This window comes from Lissotriton vulgaris, chromosome 11 (assembly GCF_964263255.1).
Source record: "Lissotriton vulgaris chromosome 11, aLisVul1.2, whole genome shotgun sequence".
Classification (NCBI taxonomy): domain Eukaryota; kingdom Metazoa; phylum Chordata; class Amphibia; order Caudata; family Salamandridae; genus Lissotriton; species Lissotriton vulgaris.
This window is the reverse complement of record NC_141699.1, coordinates 160,861,221-160,885,113: the sequence shown is the minus strand read 5'-3', so window position 1 is coordinate 160,885,113 and position 23,893 is coordinate 160,861,221. Positions and strand designations below refer to the sequence as shown.

Here is a 23,893-nt window from a genome sequence, read left to right as displayed (position 1 = left end):
GTGGTTGAGGGGCAGTCACAAATGTTGTTTAAAGATGTCTAACATATATGAAAGACAGCATTGTCCAAGGTAAATAAGGTAAATGTAAATGTCGCTTTTTGGACACCCATAAGTTAAAATAAGTATAGGACAATATTTTCTTGTGTCCCTTACATAGATAATGTGTTTTTCAGGCACAACTATTGTTTAAAGCTGTCTAACATAAGCATTGAAAGAAAGCATTGTTTGTCTGAGTTCGAATAAAGGTTTATGTAAAGCTGAATGTAAGTGTGGCCCTCTTGGTCACTTTTTGGACACTCATAAGTTAAAATAAGTCAAGGGTTAACATTTTCCTGTGTACATTACACACATCCTGTCTTTTTGGAGTCACAACTATTATTTAAAGCTCTAACAAAATAAATAGAAGGTAGCATTGTTCAAGAGGAATAAAACTTAGATTGTGGGTTGAGGTGCAGTCGCAATATTGCATTAAGCTGCCTATCATAATAAATGAAAGGCAGCATTGTCTGAGGTGGAATAAAGGTACATTTAAGGCTGAAAGTAAATCTTGCCCTTCTAGTCGCTTTTTGGACACCCATAAGCTAAAATAAGTGAGGGGTAACATTTGTCCCATATAGCTTGCACAGATTCTGGATTTTTGCAGTCGTAACTATTGTTTAAAGTTGTCTTACATAAGAATTGAAAGGCAGCATTGTTTGAGGCGGAATGAAGGTAAATAAACAAGTCCTCACATGCAAGGTCTGTTTTGCTTTGGATAAGAAAATATGCTTCCCATGTTGCTTTTTAACTGCAATTTTCAGACTGGGGGCTGGATTATTCGTTTTTCACATGTCCACATTAACCAAGTTGCACAACAATCTCAAGAAGTTGTGGAACCGCTGGGGCTTGAATGGAGTTCCCCAGCTTCAGAGGCCACAACTCTGCACATGACAAAACACATAGCAAGGTTGGGTCTCATTATGTGCAGATCAGTGGCATTTAAAGCAGGGGAACCCTTAAAAGCTTTGGCGTCACTACAACTGCTTGTAATTATGGTGCAAATTAATTGACATGCTCATGTAAAAAAAGAGGAATTACATTTAATTTGTAACATTGCATGTGAAGAGAGTGTTGGAAGCACATTTTCTTATCTCAAAGGAAACAGAGTGTGTATTTAACAGGTAATTTGTTACCCCAAATGTGATAAACTCAGGCAAATGAAAATTATTTTAAACAAAAGACAGTAAGGATGTGGCAGAGATGCAGTTGCAAACAGTGGTGAAAGCTAAATAAAAAAGTGAACACAGACAACATGAGGGTGGGAGGAAGCTGATGACAGTGCCATCTACAAATGATGCACTCTATAGAGTGGCTAAACAAAATGAAAAAAATAGCTCCCAAAAGTGCGAGCAGTGTAACAACACAAGTACTTGGGCTGTGCTCTAGGGGAGGTGTCTTGGCAGGGTTTTTGGCTCTATTTAGCAGTGATATAGACTTTAATCTTGCTCACATCTAGGATAGGTATTCTTAGCTTGTGTTGGCCCTTTTAAGCCCTTTTTTCCAGACCTAGAAGAGGATAGCTGCTTAATATGATGATAGATCCCTTATTCTTGACTCTAATCTGTCTATTGCCTATTGGATTTGACATACTTGATGGTTTATGTAGGTATTCTGACAGAGCTAAGGGGTATTTCATCCCTTTCAGGCCTACAGGCCTAGAACTAGAGGGACTCCATATTGATGGAGCTGAGAGGCTTTTAGAGTAAAGGTAAAGTTTATAGTTAAAGCTGTTTTTCACTTGGAGAGAACCGGTCTGGGCCAGCACTTATCGGTAGGCTGTATTATTCTCTGTGTGGAAGACACAACAAAAGGCCGGCCGGCTGGGTGTGTGTCCTTGGCGCGGAGTGGTGCAGGGATCTGATGGGCGGCAGGCTGATGGCTGGAACTTTCCATGAGGAAACAGCATTCTATATCAGTGAAGTGCAGAGGCGGAGTCAGGGAGTCGAGTGGAATTGGAGGAGCGGAGAGGAGTCAAGCTGGAGTGGTAGAAGAGTGAGGAACTGTTGGAGTAGGAGAGAGAGAGAGGGTTCAAGCTAGAGAGAGCTGAGTTGAATTGGAGGAGCAGAGAGTGCTTGGTAGAGTTGGAGGAGTGGAATTGCAAGAGGAGAAGAGACAGGACATGCTTGGGACAGAGAGAAGACAAGCAGACAGTCAGTGAGCTGGAACTGAAGGAAGCAGTTACTTATCAGGAGGAGGTGTGAATAGCTGGAGTCTGAAGTAATGCCTTTTAGAAGAGACGGAGGAGAGATCGTGGATTAACCTGTGGGAGCAGCTGGAGTTAATTGGACATTGGCACAGAGACATTTAAAACAGAGTGAACCAGCTAGTGGAATGAAAGAAGATCAGAGCGGCAGAAACCATTAGGCTGAAGCTGGAAGGTGGAGAGAGTCCGTGGGGGAGAGAAGTCCAGTGCAAAGTGATCAGCGCAGAGGTGTATCCAAGAGTGCAGGAGAGAGAGAGAGTCTGAGATGAGCCAAGGCACAGACGAGAGAGGAACCCAGATGACAGCTAGAACAAGACTTCACACTAATCAGGTGATATCGGTCCTGTCATATTAGTTTACTTTACACTTACATCTTAATCTTGTCTTTATTCCCTAGGCTATTGTATTGCTAATCCTTTTCCTTGCAGCGGTGTGTTCTATCTATAGTCTTTGTCAGTTACATGTGGATGTGTCCATTACAATACAGATCTGTGTAGGTGTTTATATTGTTAAAATAAAACAGCCCTAGTTCTTAGTGAACTGAAATGTGCCTTGTATTCTTGTTCAATTGGGGTAAATGGAGTTCCTAGTTGAGAGTTGTTTGCGTGAACGGATGTGAAATCCCGATCAGGTAAGTGGTGATCAAATAAATAGGGAGCGAGTGGACCTTTGATGCCAGGAGCAGAAGGCACATATTATTAATTGGCTAACTCCTAATATTGTAGTAGCGAGCCCTTAGTGAATAGGGAGAGAGACTTCCCAACATATAACTGAAGGTGTTCATAGGAATGTGGTCGTCGTTGATATACGGCATTAATGAGAGCGTTGGGGAGGATTACCAGCGTGTAGGGCTGCTGGATTGCGGCCCGTGTGTAAATGAGAGCGTTGGGGGGGATTACCAACGTGTAGATCTGCCGGATTGTAGATCATTTGGAAAAGAGAGCATTGGGTTCTGCAGGCCCGTGTGTAGACACACCGGATTGTGTGTCATATCTGCCCTGGGGTAGATCAGTCTGGGTCTGAGTGGCCGCGAGACTAACTGATGTGAATAAGATATGGTAGAAACCCTATGCATGTTTATTGCTATTTCCCCATCCTTAGGTACGACTTGTACATATATATATATCTATATCCATTGTGAATACGTTCTAAGGAGGGAGGTGAGTACGTTCTGGCTGGGTTAGAGGGGCCCCCAGGGGCTGAGCAGAAAATCCGGCCATTACATCTGGCGTCACGAACTGTTTACGAATCCTGTGTGCCTGGCCATGTGCTTAGATTGTTTCCCATGTGTTGTGAGGGAGTGCCCTGAGCGCCGGTTCCATCTGGCGTAATATTGCAGTTTATGTAGCCTATGTGACCTATGGGCTTGAACAGTTGCAGCGTGAGGAGATTGCAGTACATCATGGCATTTGGTTTATTCAGGGTGGAAGGAATGGTTTTCATCTTGGTGTTTGAACTGTCAGGGTTGAAGGATGACATTACATGAGGGAGCCAGTAACATCTTTGTGATGGTCCAATTGTATAAATGTGTGTAAAAAATGCTTTTAAAATTGTCCATTAACTTGCTTGCTGCATCTGCTTATGCTGTGCAATGTGAAATGTATTCAATGTAATATGATTTGTGGAGTTCTTTGCATATAGCTCCTTGTAAATATGGCTTGTGAATAGCGCCATGTTAATGTGGCTTGTGAGGTGCATGTTCTCATTTTGACTTGCTGTGTTCCTTGTGAATTGCGCCTTGGATATATTACTTGTGAAGAGCTTGTCTTATAAATGTGGCTTGTGAATAGCGCCATGTGGTTATGGCTTGGATAGAGCATGTTATTGTTGCGTTAGGTAGGAGAGAGCTGGTTCTCTTTCAAATTCTTGGAGAAATTGTTTTGTAGATGTGCGTACGTGTTATCTGTAAACGTGGAGAGATGAGCTCATGACTTTCCCATGTATCCGCGGACATTGGGGAATGATTGTGCTTGAGCTGCCAAAGGGTTAATATCTTGAATTGAGATGGCAGTATTTATTTTAACATGCTGTTTAACATGCATGGTTATTTGAGCTGACTCTAAAAGTCAGTGAGTATTTTGATGGTTGATGGTTTGATTTTGACTTTTATTGGTTCCTGGGTCTGCCTACGTGCTTTGTCAGCTTCTTGAAGGAAAGGTAACATCTTGTGCTGAGCGTAGGGCTCTGTTCATTTAACATTCTTTTTGAAATGCGTCTACGAATTTGTGTGGGTTTGCCTTGGAACTGATGACTTCATGTGTCTGACTCTTAGAGGTCGGTAAGTTATAAATCAGCCAGTCGGATTGAGATAAGGGTTTGCACGGAGAGAGCTGTGTTCTTTTAAATGTGCTTCTTAATATGTATCCACAGACGTGTGGAGAATTATTTTTGAATGCATGGTTTAAAATGAGTGAAATATTAGAAGATAGCCCAGTTGGTGTGCGCACGCTACGGGCTGTTTTCATTAATTATTTCTTTGAAGGTTTCCAACTAGAAAGGAATGTGCTGGCCGGTGTTTTGCAATGATCACAGGTTGAGAATAATCAATCTTGCCCAACAGTGCATGGTAACATGTGCTTTTAATTAGTGAAAGGCAACCGTGTGCTTTTAAAAATAAATGTATTCTCATTATTATTTTCCCTGATGCAAGCTGAACCTTTTTTCAAATGTAGATGTTTTAATATGCAAATGTAAGTTAACCCACTCAGTTAGAAAATGAATGGCTGTTTGATAATATATGAATTTGGCCCTTTTATTAGGTTGGATTGAATGGCTTGCATGATTAATTACGCTGTAATGCAAAATTACATGTTGCCCCTGGTTGAACAAAATACAATGGTGAAATGTGTGTGCATTTTATGGTGTTTTAAATTTATTTCTCTTTCAACAGCTGACAGTATATATTTTTATTTTTTGGATGCTAGTGTGTATAGTTAGGGTGGAGCAGAATATATTGTTAAAAATGATAACTATAACACACTACCATCTATGTGTCCCTTACATTAGTTTAATTTGCATTTAGTTACAAGGCTCGCCTATGTACTTTGACAAGCTGTTGATAGAAAGGTAATGCTTTGCACGGTGAGAGCAGTGTTCATTGGACATGCTGCCTGATAGATATATGTGCAGAGAAATATTAAACCCAATAGTCCATGATAATTCGTTTTTTCAAATGCAGAATGCATAAGTCTTGTGTGCAGAAGTAAATTGCCCCTTTTTGTGTGTTGATCTGCATGCTAAATAAATGCCCATGTTTCAAATGTCTTGCCTTTTAGCTGAATTAGTTAGACAAAAAGTCTTTTTAGAAAGTGGAGCTTTTAAGTAGCAGTACATTGTAACAGAATTATTTTTAAAATGCTAGCTTTCGTTAGTTAGAGAATTTGGCCTGGGAACAGAATTGTTTTGGCTTCCAGGAAATATGTTTGACCTTGTAGATCAGATGTCTTGTAAAGGGGGGCTTTCTTTTTTTTTCCCTCTAGAGGCCCCGAACACTGCCTGTCTTGTTATGATTGGCCAACATCCGATTTTGTTCCGCGGACGGAATGTTTATGTAAGGGAGGGGTGAACTCGCTCTTCCTTGCTGTCGGCGCAGACAGCTTCATTGCCTCCAGATAAGGGATCCCTGTACATGCAGAGTAGTTGGCAGACTCTTGGCCCTTGGAGTTAGTCAGATACAGTAGGCCTGGGCAGGCTTCCCTGATTAGGGAAAGAGAGGCTTGCAGTGCCCTGCTCCTGCTATGAGATCATCACTTGGCAGTGATTCAAATTACTTCACACTGTAGCCTGGCTTCTGCGTATTTTTTTGGAGCAGATTCAAAACTCTGAGCACGAACTTCCTTCTGAAGGGAGGGGCTGTCTCACAGAGGATTAGGGTATTACTAGGCCCTTCTGGATGTGTTTAAAAATTAGATTTTGCTCAAACAAAATTGCAAAGTATATGGTTTTAATTATTTCTTGATTTCAGAATAATGTTTTTAATTAATTAGGATATTTTCTTTTCAACAATGAAAAGCACTTGGGGTGCTTTTTAAATGGAAAATTTTATTTTTCAAGATTAATGATACTTGTTTTCTTGTCCTAGGTTGCTGGGTTGTGGTGTTGGTGCGTGCGTCGCCCCCCCCCCCCCCCACTTCCTTTCTTATTTTAGTTTTTTACTTTCATGTTTTTATGTTAGTTTATTATTTTTGGAAGATGGAACCAGACCAGACCAGACCGGATTGGTGGTGGATGGCCGCATCGGAGGAAGTGTCCGGATACCGAAGATGCAGGGTGGTGACCTACACTGATGTCCCAAAATTGACATTGGACTTATATTTTTGACAAAACCAATACAATTATTTTTTTATTTGTGAGAGAATCCATCATGATACGATTTCCCGCAAAAGGATTTTGTTATGTAATTCCTTGGCCTGCATTATTCCCATGTTTTTCTTTGCAATCACTACGAACAGGCCCCACTTAAAAAAAAAAAAACATGTCTTCATGGTTTTGATGTTTATGTAGTACTATCTTTGCTTTTTAGGATGCAGTCACCTATTATAGTTTTCCTTCTTTCTGCAAAACAGTATGGAGGGATAAAAAAAAAGAATGGTGGTGCACACATGTGTTCCACGGTGTGATGAAAACTAGGTGCTAACTGTTTTGTACTTTTATATATACATCACATTTATATATATATTTAGGCTTAGTGCTACACCAGCTATCTTGTAGGAATGGGGTTGTCTTTATTTTCCTGTTATTACACTTTCACTTTGATTGATCAAAGGGGGGTTACCCTAGACTTTAGGTTGTCCTGGGAGGTGTGTCTTTTAGTATGTATTAATGTTTGCCCAGACCTTGAGAACCGTTTGTCATGTTTACTTCTCAGATTTCACCAAATTTTTTCCTTAAGTTGACCAATGTCAGTAGGCCTCATTTAGGCCCTTTGTTGTTTTTTCATTAGAAGTTGAAACACATTTAGTTCTTAAGTTGTCCGAAGTAGGTAGGCCCCATTTAGGCCCCTTGCTGTTTTCATTCAACACATAAGTCCCTACATCACTAGATTTCACCAGTTATCACTAGAAGTTGAGACACATTTAGTTTGAGGATGCTTTGGATAGTTTCTGTTGTTATCAGATCCAATCTTAGATATGTTTTAGCATTTAAGTCAAGGGTGCTTTGATTTGTTTTCAGTTGGTTGTTAGATTTGTATTCCCTACATTAAGTTTCAGGTGGAATTTCTTTAAGTTGTCATTCATTTTAGAGAGTTTTTTGGTTTTTGATTTGTTGATAGATTATGTTGATGTTTGTTTATATGGATGTTGTTGTTTATAGATGTTCGCAAAATAAAGTCTAAGGGTGGAATGTCTTGGCAGGGTTTTTGGCTCTATTTAGCAGTGATATAGACTTTAATCTTGCTCACATCTAGGATAGGTATTCTTAGCTTGTGTTGGCCCTTTTAAGCCCTTTTTTCCAGACCTAGAAGAGGATAGCTGCTTAATATGATGACAGATCCCTTATTCTTGACTCTAATCTGTCTATTGCCTGATGGCTTTGACATACTTGATGGTTTATGTAGGTATTCTGACAGAGCTAAGGGGTATTTCATCCCTTTCAGGCCTACAGGCCTAGAACTAGAGGGACTCCATCTTGATGGAGCTGAGAGGCTTTTAGAGTAAAGGTAAAGTTTATAGTTAAAGCTGTTTTTCACTTGGAGAGAACCGGTCTGGGCCAGCCCTTATCGGTAGGCTGTATTATTCTCTGTGTGGAAGACACAACAAAAGGCCGGCCGGCTGGGTGTGTGTCCTTGGCGCGGAGTGGTGCAGGGATCTGATGGGCGGCAGGCTGATGGCTGGAACTTTCCATGAGGAAACAGCATTCTATATCAGTGAAGTGCAGAGGCGGAGTCAGGGAGTCGAGTGGAATTGGAGGAGCGGAGAGGAGTCAAGCTGGAGTGGTAGAAGAGTGAGGAGCTGTTGGAGTAGGAGAGAGAGAGAGGGTTCAAGCTAGAGAGAGCTGAGTTGAATTGGAGGAGCAGAGAGTGCTTGGTAGAGTTGGAGGAGTGGAATTGCAAGAGGAGAAGAGACAGGACATGCTTGGGACAGAGAGAAGACAAGCAGACAGTCAGTGAGCTGGAACTGAAGGAAGCAGTTACTTATCAGGAGGAGGTGTGAATAGCTGGAGTCTGAAGTAATGCCTTTTAGAAGAGACGGAGGAGAGATCGTGGATTAACCTGTGGGAGCAGCTGGAGTTAATTGGACATTGGCACAGAGACATTTAAAACAGAGTGAACAAGCTAGTGGAATGAAAGAAGATCAGAGCGGCAGAAACCATTAGGCTGAAGCTGGAAGGTGGAGAGAGTCCGTGGGGGAGAGAAGTCCAGTGCAAAGTGATCAGCGCAGAGGTGTATCCAAGAGTGCAGGAGAGAGAGAGAGTCTGAGATGAGCCAAGGCACAGACGAGAGAGGAACCCAGATGACAGCTAGAACAAGACTTCACACTAATCAGGTGATATCGGTCCTGTCATATTAGTTTACTTTACACTTACATCTTAATCTTGTCTTTATTCCCTAGGCTATTGTATTGCTAATCCTTTTCCTTGCAGCGGTGTGTTCTATCTATAGTCTTTGTCAGTTACATGTGGATGTGTCCATTACAATACAGATCTGTGTAGGTGTTTATATTGTTAAAATAAAACAGCCCTAGTTCTTAGTGAACTGAAATGTGCCTTGTATTCTTGTTCAATTGGGGTAAATGGAGTTCCTAGTTGAGAGTTGTTTGCGTGAACGGATGTGAAATCCCGATCAGGTAAGTGGTGATCAAATAAATAGGGAGCGAGTGGACCTTTGATGCCAGGAGCAGAAGGCACATATTATTAATTGGCTAACTCCTAATATTGTAGTAGCAAGCCCTTAGTGAATAGGGAGAGAGACTTCCCAACATATAACTGAAGGTGTTCATAGGAATGCGGTCGTCGTGGATATACGGCGTTAATGAGAGCGTTGGGGAGGATTACCAGCGTTTAGGGCTGCTGGATTGCGGCCCGTGTGTAAATGAGAGCGTTGGGGGGGATTACCAACGTGTAGATCTGCCGGATTGTAGATCATTTGGAAAAGAGAGCATTGGGTTCTGCAGGCCCGTGTGTAGACACACCGGATTGTGTGTCATATCTGCCCTGGGGTAGATCAGTCTGGGTCTGAGTGGCCGCAAGACTAACTGATGTGAATAAGATATGGTAGAAACCCTATGCATGTTTATTGCTATTTCCCCATCCTTAGGTACGACTTGTACATATATATATATATCTATATCCATTGTGAATACGTTCTAAGGAGGGAGGTGAGTACGTTCTGGCTGGGTTAGAGGGGCCCCCAGGGGCTGAGCAGAAAATCCGGCCATAACAGGAGGGTCACATGCAAAAAGAGGGAAGTGCTAACTGCAGAGCTGACAAGCAGGAAGCAAACAATTGAAAGTGACTTTAAAGTCAACAAATGGTAAGAAATGGGCGGCCTCCAAGCAAACACCAACGTTAAACAACATGTCTTGAAGAGACAGCGCATGCGATGTCTATGCAAGACCTAAAAAGAGATGGACGTGGTCACCCAAGTGGTTGTCAATCTTCCCTACCAACCCTTGAGAGTGAGAACACATTTCTAAATGCTCTGCTTCACACATGTAATGTGCAGGTGCTGACATATTCCACTGCTGCAAAAACAATCTCCCCACTAAAGTCAAACAAACTCCTCTGATCAGCCACTCTTCTGAAGTTCATCACCCCAAAGTCTTGATCAGGCATCCATCCTGCTGCATGTTCCCCTCTACTAAGGCCACTGGAACACAGCATTTATCCAAATTCTTTAAACCATTACCACTAGGCTTCCTTTAGTCGGCAGACCAAGGGACAATGAGTTGAGAATGCAACTATAGATTACCAAGTTCACATATACCAACACACACTCACTGTCACTCATCTCTGTGCCAACTGTTTTAAGTATCTTTTATACATGGGGGCTGAGCAACAAAGGCACCTAAGTAACATCATTTTCTCAAAGCTTCGACAAAGGGTTCTCACAACTGAGAAGATTTACTTTTCCCCAAGATGTTTCCTGATGAGGAGTGTGGAGAGGAATCTGTACACACCCATAGGAGTGCAAAACAGAGGCTAACAGAGACCCGCAAGAGACAGAATGGCACACTGCAACAGTAGCGGGACTGGGAATAGAAGTGATTTAAATGAACATTTGCTTAGTGGGACAAACCTGAGGCTGGTAGAGCAATGTTTAGCATTGTGTTATGGCCACAGGTGACGACTGAAGGCAATTTGAATAGTGGTGCTAGGTAGGTAATCTCACATTGGAGTTACCCGTGGCTGAGAATCAGCTCATGGAAGACTGGAGAGGTGACTGTGGACATTTGCCCTATATCATTTGTCACAAGTAAGGGTATACGTGGATGAACAAAGCAGCCATCTTGGAATGGATTAAGGGAAGCTTGGAATACAGTTATGCTTTGGCTGTTTGCTTCTACCAGTGAATGGTCTGTGATGCCTAATCGGTTGTTGAATGATCGGACAGTGAATTTATCAAGAAGGATCTTGGTAAACAGAGAGAGGGTGAAGAAGACAGGACTTGAGCCTCATTTGATTTCCATGGTTACTACATTCTCCTAGTGTCTGTGATTAATCAAATGCTGAAGACGATTAATAAAAATACATTTGCCCTGGAGTTTAATGTTCATGCACTCCAAGAGACAATTCTGGGGATAGAATGTAGGCCATCACGAGAAGTCCACAGAGGCCACCACAGACAATGTACAGTAGGACCAGAAAATAGGTAAACCCCTCTACGGGGAATGGGACTGACCCAGAAATATCAACAAGAACTGGAGAAGCAGATAGAAATTGCAGAAAATGATGTTAGAGCAGATAATCGCAGTGTTCTAGTGTTCCAGAAGACAACGTAGGGAGCGATTTGGCTGAATACATGGCCAGGTGGATAGCAGACTAGTTAGATACTCTGCTATAGGTTCTCACTGGAGACATAAACAACTGCTATAGTTTGAAGACATCTAATATGTCACCAGCAAAAAGAGGAGCGGGACTCATCATAATGTAAACAGAGGAAATAGATGATGTTACTCCCAAAAAAGTTTGAAGCTAGAGGCACATTAGCAAAAATACTTTACCCTCCTAAAATATATGTGGTGATGATGGCAATAGGCACTGTGTTTTAAATTTCGATTATGATAGGTTAGTCCTTGGCGGGATGTAAATATGGATTCCTCCCCTCCTTAGCTGATCCAACTTTTCTATCCACAATTAAATGCAATGGTTTGCTGAAATATTACTGTGTGACCAAGAGGGAAACAGTTCTGAACTGGGTAGCAAGAGTGCAGCATAATGGACCTAATGAGCCTAAACAGTAAGCTCATTTTCACCCAGCGATCATCATGCTTCCAGCCCTCCCAGACCCAACAATGTAATATCTGAAGATACACTCATCCTTTATGTTCTCTCATTTATTCACTATCTCTGTCCATCTGTGTATCCGATCATCTACTTTAGGTTAGTCACCCTTTTCTTATCTACGCTTTTCATCAATAATTCTATTCTTGTATTTATCCCCCTTTTGCAAACCGGGGACTCTGTCAGATGTTCCAGGACTGTGTCAATGTTACCTTTTACATTGAGGGGGATGGGATGTAGGTGTAGGGCAGCCTCTTGCCACACTGATCCACACTGAGGATGAGCATGGGGGATAGAACAGGACTAAAGATTACGCAAAAAGACAAAATGAGAAGATACATTTGATTTTGGAAGGTTTAGAACGGTCTGTATCATAATGAGACTCTTGTTCTTAAGATCTGTTCCAAAAATCATTACAATTGGAGTTATAAAAATATGCTTTATAAATGTGAATTAGTGTTGCTTTTCGTTGTAAGGTGTGCTTTAATATGTGGCATTATGATGCAAGTAGGCTGATCAGTAAAAAGCTGCTTTTTGATTTGCACATGAGTGACATATACTCATATCTCATTCACTTATACTTACTTTCATTGGAAATTTACATTTGAAGTGAAGCTGAACATCACCCTGGCCTTGCTCATGAATGACTGCCTGGCTGTAGTGTTGAAAATACGTTGACGAAAAAAAGACACATGCATATGCTGACCTTGAAGAATTCACTGATCGCAGAGCAAGCTGAAATACAATCAAAGTTTGGTATCAATAATATTCTCGTGTTTGCAGGTCACAAACATTCTCGACAAGGAAATGTATCCAACAAATAACAATGAGAAACACTTTTTAGATGCAAAACAGAGTGTTAGCATGCTGTTCTCAATATACATATGTGTTATACCTGCTGCTCAGCCAGTGTGACTGGGGTGTGGAATGTTTGTGTGTGGTGATGCAGTGGAATGTTGGATGTTGAGAGAGTCAGTTTGCAAATGGGATGAGCATCAGGAAGGCAGCTACTGGTGGGGCTCTTCATTATATCTCGCGATCTTAACATCTTAATAAATCGTCTTACTTAATCTACACTGGACTCTTGGCCTTTCCTTTGATTACAACAACATGTCCATCCTATACCATTCCAAACAAAATGTCAACATCTGTAGTTCTACCAATAAAAATGTGGGTCTTTTGTCACTACAATACTCACAGGATTTGTGGCTAGACACAGTAATATCTTTCTTGTAGACTAAATACTAGTTTGCCTATCTCTGAGGCACCCAGTTTGGTTGGCATGAATATTACTCTGATTGTGTGTTTGCAATGACATTTGGTGAAGATCTCTGTGTCATAACTAAACAAACTTAACAGTTGCTAGGACGAGCACATCAAGTTTATAGAGGGTTTAAAATGTGGCAATTCGTCTGTACTTTGGACAATTTCAAACACACCATTTTCACTTACAAGTGCCTTAATGGCATGGGCTTGTCCTACTTTTCAAATCCTTTACTATTACACCACAGGAGCATTGCACTCCCACGACCACTGCATTATTATGGCCTCAAAAACATTGTACGTTTCGGTGAAAAATTGGGTTTTCAATTATCAAGCAACACCACAATCCTTGTCAAGATGCACCACAATAGTCACTAAATTAACCTATGCCTGACCCTCTGGTAGCAGCCGCGGCCGGTAGTGGGAGTACCTGTCGGGCGATGACGTGTGGAGGGGGAGGGTGGGGGGTAGTAATATATGGATTACGAAGTTTAACAGGTAAGTAAACATATAAATAAGTAAAACGAATTTTGTTGCGCGCACTGCATCGCATTTGGTGATGCAGTGCACACAACAAAATTTGTTTTATTTATTTATATGTTTACTTACCTGATAAAATCCGTAATCCATACATTACTACCCCCACCCTGCCCCTCCCCCTCCCCACGCCACTGCCCGGCAGGTACTCCCACTACCGGCCGCAGCTGTCTGGTAGCCTGGCACAAATGCAGTCAGGGTTAACTTCGAGGCACTGTATTAGGTATGTATGCAGCACAAAAACAATAATAAAGTGAAAACAAAACACAATAAAATCCAAAACTAGTATACATTTTAATAAAATAAAATGAGACCATAATGACAAAAATCCAATCAGTAGAACCAGAGATATGCAGCTTTTCAACTGATGCAGTATTGCCCTGGACCTAGAGAGGCACCTCTTGACGATGAGGAGCTCACTCCAGCAGAGTCAAGCTGGGATCAATCAGGTCCAGTTGCAAGTCAAGGCAGGTCCAGTTGCAGGAGGCCAGCTCGGCAATTGCAGTGTGACCTCTGGAGCTTGTTGTATCCCTCTAACTCAGAACAGGAGGTCAGCCAACTGACCTCCTGACTCGCTCTGGTAGTCCTGGGTTCAAGGAAATGGTTCTGTCTTCTTCAAGCAGCAAGGCAGTCCTCAAGCAGCAGGCAGTCCTCTGAAGAACAGGTAGGCCTCAAGCACCAAGGCAGTCCTCTGACGAACAAGGCAGGCCTCAAGAAGCAGTGCAGGCCTCTGAAATACAAGACAGTCCTTCTGAAGCATTTCACAGGTCCAGCAGTGTATGAAAAGTGGGTCTGAGGGTCCACTCTTTATACCTGATGCCAGCTTTTAAGTGGAAGAAACTTCTTGAGCTTTCCCCATGGTTTTGGAGTTTACTTCCTCCCTGGCAAGGTCCCAAGATGTCTCGGGTTGTGAAAGCCTGGTGTCAAGTTCTTTGTAAGTGTGCTGAGCCAGCTCCTTTGAAATGTAAGTGCGGCAGGGAACAACTCCGCTCCTCCAATTCTGGTAGGATGGCCCTTTCCCAGCTACTCCCAGGTCTTATTGTTCACTGTCTGTACGTATTCCTGGTGGGGGAATAAGTTACAGGCCCAGGCAGCTCGAAACTCCTAGAAGGCACCATAAGACTTAGGGCAGGAAAGGACAACTTACTTACCTTCAGTAACACCTTGTTGGAGGGATTCCGCACATACAAAGAACTACGCATAGGAAAGCAGGACCTCAGTGTATAGGGGTGTACCAACCTACCACATTAGTACCCAAAATCCCAAAACTGACCAGCTATAGTGTCTCATTTGTTCTACTCCAAATATCACACAGCTACAAAGGATTAGACAACCCAGAACACAACACTCTCAACTCTCTCAGGAATCGAGGGAGCAAGACATACTCTTTCGCTCACTCACTGGTACTTGTCCACAATAAGAATTGGAAGAGTCACTGAAATAGTTCAACATTTTTATTTTAACTATTGTGCTCTACAATACAGTATACGCGCCTTTACCAGCAGCAAAATGCATAAACTCAACACAGTTAGCATTGTTACAATTCCTTAGAGTACAAAGCTGGAAGTCATTAAATAAAGACTGTGGAAAAAGGACAATAAGGCCTAACCACCCTCCCCTTGACTAGAAGAAGTACATTTATATGAAGGAAGATCTCTGAGCTTTGACAGCAGACCCCATACCTTAAAGATTGGATGTAAGGTTTACATCAAAGGAACAGCTGAGCACTTCTCCCAGTGTGTCAAAACAATATGCAACCCCGTAATATCAAAGCCCGAGTCTTCAGTATTGCAGCTGCGTGTAGCATGTTATGTCTCGGTGCTAGGGACTGACCAGAACGAAATAACAAACTGCATTGTTTATCGACCTTGCACATCCTGTTCAGATTAAACTCCAGGAAAGGCAGAGAACGTGAAAAGCAGCCCATTCTCATGTGAAAGGCACAAACAGAGACTTGCAAAAACAAAGTCATGTAGTAGCGTGCGCAAAAGCAGCATCATGGCAGCAAAGCTCATGCTAACTTAGCAATGCTGACAATGTCCCTAAGGGCCATATAACAGCCTTATCTGAAAGAGACAGTCTCTAGCTGCAAATTCCTTACCTTTGAATTTTCCAGGTGTCAGACTGGATCGGGAAGGTTTTTCTTTGAGCATTACACCTTCTTGGCAGTAGGTAGCATCGGTCAGCTCCGCTTGTCGTCATCACTGTCGTGCGCACCTTCCACGCCAGAAGTCACCTCCGCATTACCTATATAGGCGCCACCTCGGCATACTGGCGTCAATTACTTTACAAACTATTCATGCTGGACAGGCGGAGCCATGAAGAGTATTGACATTGATGTGCTTAAAAACTAGGGCCCTGAAAGGGAACAAACTTGACCCTAGAAATGGTTGGATGAGTGGGTTGGTAAGGAATCTGAAGTCTCTGTCTCTACCAGATAAGGCGTTGCCAAAAGTAAGTAACTTGTCCATATAGGAGAGACATCTAGACACAGATTCCTTACCTTATGATATAGATACCCAAGCAATACCACCCCGTAAGAGGAGCTGCGGACATATTTCAGACTATAAAGTCCTGCAGGACCGAACAGGCAAAAGGGCCGTCCCTGCAGACCTGACTGTTGAGGCAGTAATGCTTGGTAAACGTGTGTGGGGGTGCCCACGTTTCAGCCTGACAGATTTCCAGGACTGGGACTCCATGTGCTAGCTCAGTGGTAGCACGCTTTACCTCTGGTGGAATGAGCTCTTTAGCCTCCAGAACACTGCATCTTTGCCAAAGCGTGGCAGATCTTGATGAAGAGAACAACACATCTAAAGATGGTCCTTTTCTGCACTGCCCGACCTTTCTTTACAACACCATCATACCACACAAAGAGTTGGTCATCCGCTTTTGTGCGATCAAGGAAGAACGACAATGCTCTTTGTGGGTCCAGACGGTAGAGTAGCTCCTCTTCATTAGAGGGATATGGAGGAGCGTAGAAAGTGGGCAAGGTGAAAGAATGTCCCACATGCAAAGGGGTTACCACTTTTGATAGGAAAGACGCTCTAGGGCAAAGCAACAACATGTCAGGGAATATTGTCAAAAAAGGAAGCTTGGATGATAGAGCCTGTAGCTCGCTCACCCTCCTGCCAGATGTGATTGCCTTTAAAAAGCCTGTTTTTATTGTGAGCAAGCGGAGAGGGCAACTGTGCAGAAGCTCAAACAGAGTACACATGAGGAAGGAGAGAAGGATTAGTTACTTACCTGTAATCCTAGTTCTCATCCAGGGGTATACTCATCAAAGTCATAATCTATGAATAATCCCCGCCCACGTGTGGGATCCCGGAGCATATAGAAAATACATATATATACATATATATGCACATGTGAAAACATATACATGCAGCCTAAAATGTTTCCAACATGGCAAAAATGCTGAAAATACATAGGTTTGCATTGTAGTACCTATACTTTCCCACCCCGTAAGGAAAAGAGGAAGCAGTAAACAATTGCCATACAACAATGCTTTATTGCCATAGAGAAAGCTTGTAATTGTAGGCATTTGCTTGAAGGCTGCAGTAGAGTACTAAGAAACAAAGAAAAAACACCTTGCCTTTAAGGCATTAGAGTAGGGGTACCGTGCCTTTAAGACCTGCAGGAGACCCCCTGCTCCCATGATGCACCACAGGTGGCAGTTAGGTCAGTTCTTTTTGATGGTGCATATGCACCCGAGTAGATCTGCAATCAACAAACAATAACTTCAAGAGAATGCTCGTCCGGGGAGGTGGGTGGATCGCTTATGACTTTGATGAGGATGTATGACGTTACCACGCATACCATTACCACGCATACCATTACAACGCGGTATTTACAAAGCATACCGTTACAACGCATAGCGCTTTGAGGTGCTGGATAGTGGTAAGTATAATTTTATATTCCAACTCCAGTCCCCGTGGATACTAGGGAAGGTGTTGGATATAAAATTAAACTTATTCCCTATCCTAGAGCGCCCCCCAGCGCAATGCGTTGTAATGGTATGCGTGGTAATGCCTGCGTTGTAAGTGTAGTGCGTGGTAAAAAATGCGTGGTAACAGTTGTATACCCTTTGATGAGTATACTCCTGGATGAGAACTAGGATTACAGGTAAGTAACAAATCCTTTCATCCAGGGCATACTCATCAATAGTCATAATCTATTAATAGAGTATCAAGCCCTTCTCAAAATCTCGCGGACGAGCAACAGAGCATATAGAACATGAAGTAACATCACATTCAAATAGCAGTTATGCAAAAAAATTCCTTAAAGAGGCCTGCCCCACCTGGACATCGACCTGTGCATCCGAATCCAGGCAGTAATGCCGTGTAAAGGTATGTACTGAGCGCCATGTAGCCGCCTTGCAAATCTCAGCTATAGGAATGTTGCGAAGGAGAGCTGTGGTAGAAGCTCTAGTAGAGTGTGCTTGTGGTCTGCCCTGCAAAGCTTTGTTGGCTAGTTGGTAGGACAAGGCTATACAGGAGATGATCCATCTAGAAATAGATCTGTTAGAAGCAGCCAGCCCGGTATTTGTCGAACTATAGTTGACAAAGAGATGGTCAGACTTCCGAAGTGTAAAGGTTTTAGCAAGTTAAAACTTCAATACCCTCCGGAGGTCTAGAGAATGTAAAGATCTCTCCGGGGGAGTGGTTGGATGAGGAAAAAATGTGGGCAGTGTGATAATCTGATTGATGTGGAAATCCGAGACTAACTTGGGCAGGAAGCTCGGATGAGTCCGCAGCAGCACTCTATTGGTGTGTAACACAGTGTAAGGCTTCTTGCAGCACAGGGCCTGAATCTCACTCACCTTGTGGGCTGAAGTGATGGCTACTAAGAAAGCAGCCTTCCAGGTCAAATGCTGTAAAGATGCCTTATGAATAGGCTCGAAAGAAACACCCATCAACTTGGTGAGGACAATGTTAAGCTCCCAGAGGAGAGGGGGACCTCACTGGCGGAATCACTTTCTTAAGCCCCTCTAGGAAAATCTTTGACCACAGGCATTTGGAAGAATGCGGTCTGGGTAGGAGACTTTCTATAAGCTGTAATAGCATCTAGGTGGACTCTGATGGAGGGGTACTTCAGGCCTGACCTCGCCAAGTGCAGTAAGTATGAAAGAATCACTTGCTCCTGACCTTGAGTCGGATCAAGAGTGTTGTTCTTACACCAAAGGTAAAAGCTCTTTCACTTGAAAGCGTAACACTTTCTGGTGGAGGGTCTCTTTGTTTCTCTAAGAATGTCCATACAGTCAGCCGATAGGTCTAGATGTCCGTACTGGAGGGAAGGAAGGTTGGGATGAAATATTCTTCCCTCGTTCTTGGTCAGTAAGTCCGGGCGGCAGGGTAGCATCCGGTGTGGAACCTCTGACAGTTAAAGGAGATCCGGGTACCACCACTGGCGTGGCCACTCTGGCGCTATCAGGATCATTCTGGTGTTGGTCCTGTAGAACTTCTGAATGACCGCCGGGATCAGAGGGAGCGGAGGAAAAGCGTACAGCAATGTCTGCAACCAGCTGATGAAAAGTGCATTCCCCGTGATCCCTGCTGGGGGAATCTGGATGCAAAGACGGGGCGTTTCGTGTTTGCCGCGTCTGCAAACAGATCGATGTCCGGCACTCCCCATTGCCGAAAGACCTCCTGAGCGACATCGTCGTTGAGCACCCTGTCATGCTCTTCTATGAAGTCTCTGCTGAGACCGTCTGCCTGGATGTTCAGGGTTCCTGGAAGGTGGACTGCGACGATTGAGAGACCCCTCGCCAGCAGCCACTGCCATACGGATTGGGCTTCCAGAGACAGGACTAGTGATTTGGTGCATCCTTGCTTGTTCAGATAGAACATTGTTGTTGTGTTTGTAGTCTGAATCTGAATGTGGCTGGATTGTAGAGGCGGATACAGGGACTTGAGCGCTAGATGGACAGCCTGTAGCTCCAAGAAGTTGATGTGATAACTTCTTTCTGTCACAGACCAGAGAGTTTGTACCTGAAGCTGGCCCATATGAGCTCCCCAGCCTTGCATTAAGGCATCTGTGACCAGTGTCTGTATTGGAGGCCTCTGATGAAAAGGGACCCCTTGTAAAAGGTGAGAACGTTTCATCCACCATCTGATGGAGTCCCTGGCAGCTTGGTGGAGAGAGACACAATCTTTCTAGCAACCTGACCTCTGAGACCATTGATCTTCAAGGGACTGTTGAAGAGGCCGCATGTGAAGGCGTGCATTGGGTACAATGTAGATGCACAAGGCCATCGATCCCAGCAGTGACAACACTTGCCTGGCTGTGGAAAGTGCAGTGTCGAGAAGAGTGTGGCACTTGAGAAGCATTGATGACAACCTCTCCTCCGAAGGACACACGCTTGCCTTTGCAGAGTCCAGGGAGTCGCCCAGATAGTGTATCCGTTGCGTAGGGTTGAGGATCGACTTCTTGTAGTGGACTTGCAACCCCAAGGAATGCAGCAGGTGGAGGCAGTTTGAGAGATGGCTCTGGAGTAGCGCAGGTGTGGATCTTTTCAGGAGCCAGTTGTCTAGGTATGGATAGACAAAGATCTTCCACCTGCGGAGGAAGGCAGCCACCACCGCCATGCACTTGGAGAATGTCTGCGGGACGGATTTGAGTCCGAATGGAAGCACTTGATATTGATTGTGGTGGCGAGAGACCTGAAACCTGGGAAAATTGCGATGTTTCACTGAGACAGGAATGTGAAAGTAGGTGTCCTGCAGGTCGATGGCACACATCCAGTCTCCCTGGTAAAGGTGCGGAAAGATTTGATGCAGAGTTAGCATTCGGAATTTCTCCTTTCTTATAAACCTGTTCAGCAGGCGCAGGTCAAGGATAGGTCTGTACTCTTTGGCTACTCCTCGCTTTTGGACTAGGAAGTACAGAGAGTATACCCCCTGGTTTCTTTGGAGAGGTGGGACTTCCTCTATGGCTCTTTTCAGGGCTGGACTGGCCATAGCGGGCACCGGGCAATCCCCCGGTGCGCCGCACGGGTGGGGGGGGGGAGCGGTTTTGGGCCCCTGGGGGCTGTTTTTGTTACAGAGCCGTTTTTGCAGCATAGCTGCTAAATCGGCCCTGTACCAAAATCGGACGAAAACAGGCCCCGGCAAAGAGCTTGGAGGCACCTCCAACTCCCCGAGTGGGGTGGGGGGGGGGGCGCCGAGCACTTTTCCAGGGCCGGTTGTGGTTCCCAGTCCGGCCCTGGCTCTTTTGGAGAGGAGGATAGATACTTCGTCCTGTAAAAGCCGACTTCAAAGTTGAGGAAGGCGCATCAATTGCGGGGGCACTTGCGGAGGGGGAGACTTGAACCTTAGCAAGTAACCAAGCTGCACAATATTCAGCACCCATTTGTCTCTTGTTATGGTTTCCCACTCTTCCAGGTGAAAAATGATACTCCCTCCTACCGGAGTGGCGAACGGGTGTGGAGGGAGCAATGCCTCACTGTTTGGGAAGCTGCTTAGAGGTTGACTGTTGCTGCTTGTTGTTCCCCTTCCTCTTCCAGGGTGTTTTTGGTGGAATTGGGACCCTGCTGGCTCTGGGAGGGCCATTGAGGGGTTTGAACCCTCTGCTGGAAGGAACGTTTGTCGCCCTGATGAAAGCGTTTTCTGGCATTCCTTTTGTTTCTCCAGACCAACAGCCTTGACCGTATCCATCTCTGTCTTCATCTTTTTCATCCCCTCATCGGCGTGAGCCCCGAACAAGGAGTAGCCATTAAATCGAAGATTTTGAATCTTTTACTGTGCATCAGGCTTGAGGCCTGTGAGGCGCAGCCAGGCTGAGCGCCGTGAACAGACGCAATGGGAGTAACCATGCGCGGCGTGATCTGAAGCGTATGCTGCCGCACTTATAACTTGGCTACTAGCCCACCTTCTAGCAGAATGTCGCTGAAGTCCTGCCGGTCTTCTTTGGGGAGCTTTTCAGTAAACCTTGCCAGGGAGTCCCAAAGAGACCTGTCATATCGCCCGAGAAGGGCTGAGGCACTCGCAATCTTCATGGATGAAGCCGAAGTATTGCAAATATTTCTGCCATAGGAGTCCATCTGATTACTGTCCTTCTCCGGGGGCACAGAAGATGACGCAGACGCTGAATGAGACCTCATGGCTGCTGCCACAATTACGGAGTCCGCTGGTGGATCAGCTCTGAGAAATAAGGGATCCTCGGCTGGGGCCTAGTACTTTTTAGCAATCCTGGATGGGACAGAACCCACCGTAGCAGGGGTGAGGAATGTGGCCATAGCTGGTTTCAAGAATCCTGGCACCAAAGGAAGCAGTGGTCTAGGAGCTGTACGATGGTGTAGGGTGTCAAAAATTATGGATGTGGAAACCACAGGGGTATGCAAAGTGATGTTTAATTTCTTCAGACCCCTACCCAGGCTATCTGAGAAAGTCGCAATGTCATCAATGGGAGACACCTGCGATGGAGGAGTTGAGTAGAAGGTCGGGGAGTAGTCCCGGACCGAGGACCTCGTGGAGGAAGACCATGTGGGTGATCTTGTGCGTCTTCTCTTATGGGGTTGGTAGTGATGAGAGCTGTGCCGACGCCTGGACCGTGATCGGTGCGTGGAAGGTAATCTTGGTCTTCTGGAGGGAGACTGACAACCACTGGACCATGATTGGTGCGTGGAGGGTGATCTTGGTCTTCTGGGGGGAGACTTGGAGGGTCTAGTAGGAGCGCTTCTCTGAGGAGAGGTCCTGGACGGCGAGTACGTGCAAGAGTAGTCCGAGCCGGACTTCTGCGATCACCTGTCCAGACAACTTGCAGCCAGCGAGGCGACAGACCATAGGCCCTCTTCTCTTCTCTTTTCTCCAGTGAAATCTGCACAATATGCAGTCCTAGGGATGATGACTGGTCCACTGATGATGATCTGGACCTGGATATCGACTTACGCCGGGGTACCGCACCTTTAAGACCTGCAGGAAACCCCTGCTCCCATGATAGACCACAGGTGGCAGTTAGGTCAGTTCTTTTTTACGGCTCCTTCTGAAAGTGATTTAATTGGTATTTTTCTCCAAAAAGTTGTCATTTTCTGACTTCTAAAAGCTTATTCTACAGTTTTTTTTGTTTTAGCATAAATTTTTCTAGCCAGAATGCCAGCCTTATTCAGGAAATGTCCTTCCTGTGGTAAGAAGATGGCACCGGACTTACGCCGGGTTGAATGCCTCGATGTCGATGAAGTCTGCGTCACCATCGGCGTCGATCGAGGTGATCTGCTATGGGAACGCCGTCCCACTCTCAACTGTGGTCTCGACATTGATCGCCTACGGAGATGCGGAGACCTCGGCGTCGACCTTCGATGTCCGCCTGGGGACCTCGACGTCGATCTCCCATGGCGTTGTATTGGCGTCGATCTTCTCAACGTCGAGTGATGGGACCTCGACGATGCTCTCGACGTCGACACGCCCACTTGCAGCGAGATGTTCACCATGGTGACTCTTGACGCCGACCCCCTCGAGGGTGGCGGAGAGTGTCTTGAAGTCGACGGAAGCCTCAACATCGAGGGAGACTTTTCAGGTCTCTCAGGACCCACAGCCTTCGAGCCCGAAGTGCTGTGCCTCGAAGCCGACTTACTTGCATGCGGCAGAGAATCTCGATGTCGAGATGGTGATTTGTCCCTCGACGCTGAAGAGTGTCTGGGTCTCTTTGACGGCGACCTCGATGTCGAAGACGAATCTCCTGTTACCTTCTTCTTTCTGGACTCAGGAGAGGTGGTATGTCGCAGTTTTTGGGTGTTCTTTGCTTGAAGAAGGTGGTCTGAAGGCTCCATGGTCACCTCCATGATGGCTTCTGTCCTTCTCCAGCTGAGCATGAAGTTTAATGCGTTCCCTGTCCCGCAGAGTCCGCCTGGACAACTTCTGGCAGTGGTAACACTTGTCAGGATTGTGTGAGGATGGAAGACACACAATACACACCGAGTGTGGATCTTCCAGTGCCATCTTCTTACCACAGGAAGGACATTTCCTGAATAAGGCTGGCATTCTGACTGGAACAATTTATGGTAAAACCAAAAAAACAGTAGAATAAGCTTTTAGAAGTCAGAAAATGTCGAGTTTTGGGAGAAAAATATCAATTAAATCACTTTCAGAAGGAGCCGGAATTAAGAACTGACCTAACTGCCACCTGTGGTGCATCATGGGAGCAGGGGGTCTCCTGCAGGTCTTAAAGGCACCGTACCCCTACTCTAATGCCTTGAAGGCAAGGTGTCCATTTTTCTTTGTTTCTTAGTACTGTACTGCAGCCTACAGGCAAATGCCTACAATTACAAGCTTTCTCTATGGCAATAAAGCATTGTTGTATGGCAATTGTTTACTGCTTCCTCTTTTCCTTATGGGTTGGGAAAGTATAGGTACTACAATGCAAACCTATGTAATTTCAGCATTTTTGGCATGTTAGAAACATTTTAGGCTGCATGTA

At 44.6% G+C, this 23,893-nt stretch overlaps 1 protein-coding gene across 1 annotated transcript in view; it reads right to left on the bottom strand.

Annotated features, from left to right (window-relative positions):
- Positions 1 to 23,893, bottom strand: part of RAD9B (RAD9 checkpoint clamp component B) — a 636,801-nt gene that overhangs the window by 577,629 nt on the left and 35,279 nt on the right. Inside the window, exon 3 of the mRNA XM_086942453.1 lies at positions 12,269 to 12,418. Coding sequence (XP_086798579.1) covers positions 12,269 to 12,418 — 150 coding nt within the window. The remainder of the gene's footprint in view (positions 1 to 12,268; positions 12,419 to 23,893) is intronic.